The sequence below is a fragment of the Bactrocera oleae genome, chromosome 2 (genome assembly GCF_042242935.1).
Source record: "Bactrocera oleae isolate idBacOlea1 chromosome 2, idBacOlea1, whole genome shotgun sequence".
In the NCBI taxonomy this organism is placed as follows: Eukaryota; Metazoa; Arthropoda; class Insecta; order Diptera; family Tephritidae; genus Bactrocera; species Bactrocera oleae.
Genome location: NC_091536.1, coordinates 100,003,377 through 100,009,406, shown reverse-complemented (window position 1 = coordinate 100,009,406; position 6,030 = coordinate 100,003,377). Strand labels below are relative to the sequence as shown.

The 6,030-nt window shown below is 28.5% G+C and overlaps 1 protein-coding gene across 5 annotated transcripts in view; it reads right to left on the bottom strand.

The window, feature by feature from the left end:
* Window positions 1–353: 353 nt before the first annotated feature.
* Window positions 354–6,030, bottom strand: part of LOC106616110 (diacylglycerol kinase theta) — a 30,185-nt gene continuing 24,508 nt past the window's right edge. For 3 of the 5 annotated variants that reach the window (XM_036357623.2, XM_036357626.2, XM_014232598.3), the window contains one exon: window positions 4,908–5,557. In XM_036357623.2, the coding sequence (XP_036213516.2) occupies window positions 5,342–5,557 (216 nt within the window). In that variant the 3' untranslated portion in view covers window positions 4,908–5,341. Of the gene's footprint in view, window positions 3,588–4,907; window positions 5,558–6,030 lie in introns of those variants that run through there. The other 2 variants (XM_036357625.2, XM_036357628.2) reach the window with 1 other exon arrangement.

Below are 6,030 nucleotides of genomic sequence, written 5' to 3'. Positions count from 1 at the left end.
GCACCAAATGGTTTGCGCGCAACGACGAAACGAAATAGCAAGGTCCTATGATAGTGCATCCAGCGCTAATTGAGCTCATCGTGGCAGCACTCTTACCTATTTAACTATACTTGAGTAATCTCAAAAGTTAGTCCAATCAATACGGATCTTTCTCCAGACCCAATATATATATCATGTATATCTCAATTTAGTTCATTAAGTTGATTTTAATAAAAATATCGCATATTTGGCTAGACTCTTTTAACTTAAATTTGAATTTCTAAAGGAGGTAACCTTCTTCGCTAAGTTTAGTAATTTAAATTTCATTTAGTTTAAATTACTTGCCAACTCCGTCTTAAATTTATATATGTGTATTTATATACCCGACTGAAATTCCATTAAGCTTTATTTGTTGTGTTATTAGTTACATTTATTTTTGTATGTTAGTTTTATGATTTTATGTTTTTTCTATTTGCAAATTCGCATCTTTCTATAACTTGTAGGATGTCATTTAGTATTTTTATGGTGTTTCAAGTTCCATCAATGTTGCTTTACACATAAGTAAATATGTTTTACATAGGTATGTACGTATGCATGTTTAAGTTCTTGAGATACTCATATATGCATTTTATGCAATTAATTAGAGAATACATGTTCGTTAAATGTCTATGTGGTTGTAATTATTGTAGTAAAAGTTTGTGATCAATTGTAAAACATTTTGACAAAATAACTTATATAAAACTCATTATGGCACAATATCTAAGCAAATACTTTTTATTTTAGCAATATCTTCATGCATTCCATAATACATTTGTTAATAACTGGTCTGATAGTTTAATGATATAGTACCTCAAATAAGATTTATTTGTTCGGTAAATAAAGTTGATGTTTTCGCATTTAATGAGTTGTGACATTCTCATATATTGGGTAAGTATCCATTAATACATAGATACGTATGCAGCATTGTATATACCTGTGTTCATAATCATATTATTTTCTTGTCATCCAACATACTATAAGTATTAAAAATAAACATGGTGCATGTACACAAGTACATATGTACATATGTGACAATGAACTCTTTGACAGCAAACACTTTCAAACATAGTGTATGTACATACATATGTACATTCTAACAACTATAAACATTTGCATGTTTATTCCAAGCTGGTTTTGGTTAGCTAATTTGAAAGTAATTAAAATAATGCATTTTTGGGAAATACTTTATGAGAAATAAAAAAGCGAAAATTTTTTATTGTGTAACGGCGTGAATATTTTTATCAATTTCAAATAATATGTAATAATCATTCATATGTATGTATATACAAATAGATTTTCCGTTTGTCAATTTATGATTTTAAGTTAATAATGTGTTCTTCCATAATTGGTTATATGTCTTAATACTACACACTACACCAATTTTTAATTTTTAAGCTTTCGTTTTAGTAAGTAGGAGAAATTTTGTTGGTATTTATGTTTTGGATTTCTTTAAATATTTGCATATTTTGTAAGTATTTATTCAACTGTTACTTATTTCTGTTTCCTTTTGAATTTCTTAAAGTAGAGGTGTTTTTTTATCTTTCATTTAGACTACGCATTAGGTTAAAAAAAAAATGCGATTAATTAAATGTTTGTGTTAAAATCGCCAAACAGCTGCAGATTTTTTGTGAATGCGGTTAATCGAATTGTTGGTTATAATACACTTATCAACATATCTCGCAATTTTCACTTGTTGACCAATTTATTAGTGCGCGTTGTTCGTAATATTAATAATATAAAATAATTCCATTGCATATGTTTTTTGTTATTCGTTAAAATTGCAAGAAATATTGAAACATCGACTTTGTCTGTAGTGTGTTGTGACCAATGTTCACGGAATTTCAATAAGCGTCTGATTACACCACATTTACTGAGCCCCTAATCATAACAGGTGGAGGCGATTTATCACAATGTCTGCTTATTTCCTACTATATAAATATACATATCTACTTTTTTAACATTTGCTCTCAGATGTTTAGTGTACATTAATGTTTATGTAGCTTTTAATAATAAACTTGTTATATGCATATGCGTATTATTTTTTAGGAGTGTGAATTTGGATGCTGAAATGATGTTGACTGAGTTCCGTGACTCTCAGGCAACAAAATTTTGGAATTTATTTATCTGGGTTGTTTTCATTTCACGTGAATATGAGCTGCTTTAACTCTATATAAAAAAATATGAAACAACGTCTATATGTATCACCAAAAAAAAAAACAATGTGAAAATTTGCATATACATATGAATGTATTCAAAAAATTCCTATATAGGAATATAGATAAAATACTTGTAAATGTTTGTTATATGCGTCTGACTGGAGTAAAGCCCATCATTTAGTGGTTGATATTTACAAATTTCTAAAATATCGTTTATGAAGTAGGTAAATGTCTTGTGTAAACTGCGTAAATCAAATCCAACTACATACATACATATGTATGTATATGTTATGTGTGCGAAAAAGCACATGCACATAAATAATTCCAATGTTTAATGCAGCTAATTCAGCCATTAAATAAATTTGCTTTTTCTCATTGTGCTCATATGTGTGTAAGTGTATTGATGTGTTATGGACTTTTACTACATTTTTCTTGGTGATATCATGCTGACATAAGATTTTTCGTATTATAAATGTTGTGCATTCACTTTTTAATGAAAAATAAAATATGTTTCTAATTCTTTCAATACTTTACACAATATAGTAGAAGCTAGTGGCTCTTTATAATATTCTAAGCAAGTAAGATAAATTGCAAATCAGAGAGCGACTTCCGTTTAACGTACTATTAATCATATTATAAAGATTTCCAACGGATTTGTTATCCTTTTAATATGATGCTTTAAAATAACCACTTTGTACTTCAAAAAAGTGGAGTGCTTACTTGGGCATTGTTTTACCATATAGGCTCAAGTACAAGTACATTATCACATACCCGTGGCACATATGTACGTATGATATTATCTGGGTACATACATATATGCATGGTTTACAAATCAGTAACTTTCGGTTACGGTTCTTACAGGTATCTTTTATAAAAGATCATATGTGTATATATGTAACTTAACTAAGGTGTAGGAGGTATGTGAGCTTTTGTTCATATACATATCTTTTTAATTTAATAATTCCGGCTAAAAACTATTTCGTTTTAAGGTAGAGTACATATATTTTTCTAAGTCAGTAAACGAACAAAAAAATTTGTTTAATGTAATTAATATGGAAGTACAAAGAGCATAAATTTTATATTCGGAATGTTTGTCCTTATTATGCGTTGAATATTTTATTAAATCCAAATAAGTTATATATATTAATATACTTTTTAAGCACATTTGAATATTTTCCAAAAAAACTCACATTAGTTAGTACGTTAAATTAATCGCTCACTGTACCATATTCAGAAATCGGTATTGTTCGGTGTATTCTCAGCATCTGTATCGCCGGTACTACTGTCGCTGGCCGCCGCCAATACGGTTACTGGCATTAGTGAGAGATGGGGTGTTGCTGTACCGGTAAGTGTCATTGTTGGCTCTGTGTTGCGTCGCTTCATTTTACTTTTGTTTTTCTTTAACATAGTGGCCTTATGCATAAGCGGTGTTCATTTACGTGATATTAGTTGTAGTGTTTTTTATAAAGGTTATAATTTTAAATATATTAATTTGGATTGATTCCGGTTATTATTGAAATTCCCAATAATTCCATAAAATTCCGTCCGGTTTATTTTTATTACAAGTAATATGAAGTTTTTGGGGCCGGTGAAGAGGTTAGATAATGTTAAACGATTTTATTTGTTTTGTTTTTATTGATACCCGATAGATTTTTAACGTTTTTTTTTATATTGTGTCAATTATGTGATTAATTTCCAAACATATGAGGAGATATTATTAAAGAAAAACAAACAATATAAAAAGTGATTAAACAATTTTGAGGAGCTTTTGTATAGTAAATATGTATTTATGATTTGTTTGATAGAGGAAATAATTGTGATATAATTATTAAAGAATAGTGAGGATAACGAAAGTATGCAACATTATTAACCAAGCACTTTACATACAAATGAATACATTAATACTTGATTATATTCCATTTTTGATATAAAAGAAGAAATACAACTATCAAATCCAAAACCGATGTATTTAACAAACAAGCAGATACGAGTATTTATAAATAATAACCATTGTTAATCATTAATAAAAACGTTATAAAAGTATCATAATTATTGATAACGAAAATCTATCAAGTATATACATAAATCTAATAAAATGAGAGTAACTCTAATTCTAATACCAAACATACTACGTACAGGTATGCATGAATGTGTAATGATGTCAAACAGTTTATATAATGACTTCTTTTTATAAATTTATAAGATAAGATGAACGAATTAAACAGTAAATATTATTTGCTAGTGGGTGGGGAATTTTGTAAGAAGATTTCATTCGACAAGGTCGAGGTCGGCTCATCGTAATAAAATATATATACGGAAGTGCAATAGAACCTTATTTAGCTACTACAATAGCAACTTTTGAAGAAATAATAACTAGTGCCAAAATTACTTTTTTATTACGCTACTACGTATTAAATCGTGTTGAAATTGATGTAGTATATACGTGCATACAAAAATCAATTCTTGATCAGAAATATTGAAGTAACGAAATACTTGTCAACGATAATTATCTTTTCTTTCATGTATATTATGTATATATAATCTATGTTTGTATGCAAATCTTCAGTGAAACTATTGGAATTATATACATAAAATATAATAATGGAAATGTAAAGGTGTTAGTGAAAAGGAAAAAGCTTAAATATTTAATTTTAGTGTATTAGCTAGACAGAGCATAATTTTTTTGAAACGCCATCGGTAAAGCTACACAAGTATAACTAAAAGAAAAGATAATGAGAATCTGCACTCGCTCGTAAAGATTTTATTGTTGAAAAAAAATGTTGCAATTTTCAAAATCCTATTACCAATCTTTGTTCTGTTTGCTACAAGTCAGGTGTACACAGACAGTTATTTGCATAAGTATCATATATAGATTATTTAAATTTGGTAAATTTTACTGTGAAACAATTCGTTAATCTAATTAATAAAATGCTTATTATTAAATAAATAAAATTATTTATATTTGAAATGCAATTATTTTAAAACGCATTGTAGGTCGTCCTGTGAACTATTTGTAACAGTGATGTTTTAATTTATAATATATCTTTATTTTGTTTTCGTTAGTTAATTTGTTTATTGTTATTTTTCTTGTTGTCAAATAGCTTTGTGTATATTAATAATCAAAGAAAACAAGAAAATAAAAAACTTGGACCGGACGGGCGCGATCTCTATGTGCCAATTGGAGTTGCGCGGTCGCGATCGCCATTTTCTGGTCCTTGTCCGAGTCCGCTACCACTGCTTCCAGTGGAATTTATTTGAATTGTAGCTTGTGATGCTGCAGTAGATGCCGTTGCTGACGCTGATAAACTACTGGCTAGTACGGCTGGGGAAATATGTGGCTCAGTAAGGCGTCGTTTACCTCTACTTTTTTTCAGCATTGTAGCCTGTATTGGAAATGTGTAGAGAAGGAATGGGAATATGTAGACCAGATATACGTAAAATCGTACACATTTTATTTATTCATCTTTTAATAAATCATTCAATCCCGTTCATTATGACTAGTTTATAAATAGTTTTTAGTAACAATTAACATTTATATTCAACAACTTAATGTCATATAACCGCTTAAATACTTATCTGTTGACCCAATAAGATATGTCAGTCTTAGTTTTTAGTTACATGTATGATTGACAAATAAGGAAATCAAAATAGAAAAGTATTAAATTACAATGTACTATGTATATACAGAAGTATGCAACTATTGATACAAATGAAATACTTTATTTTCTAGGAAAAATGTATTTATTTTAATTGAATAACTAATATTTGGATTATTGTATATCGCATACATACAATTCTCTGGACTTGGTACTTTTTACCTTAAACTTTTTTATCGGTTAAAGTCGGCACAGAAAAT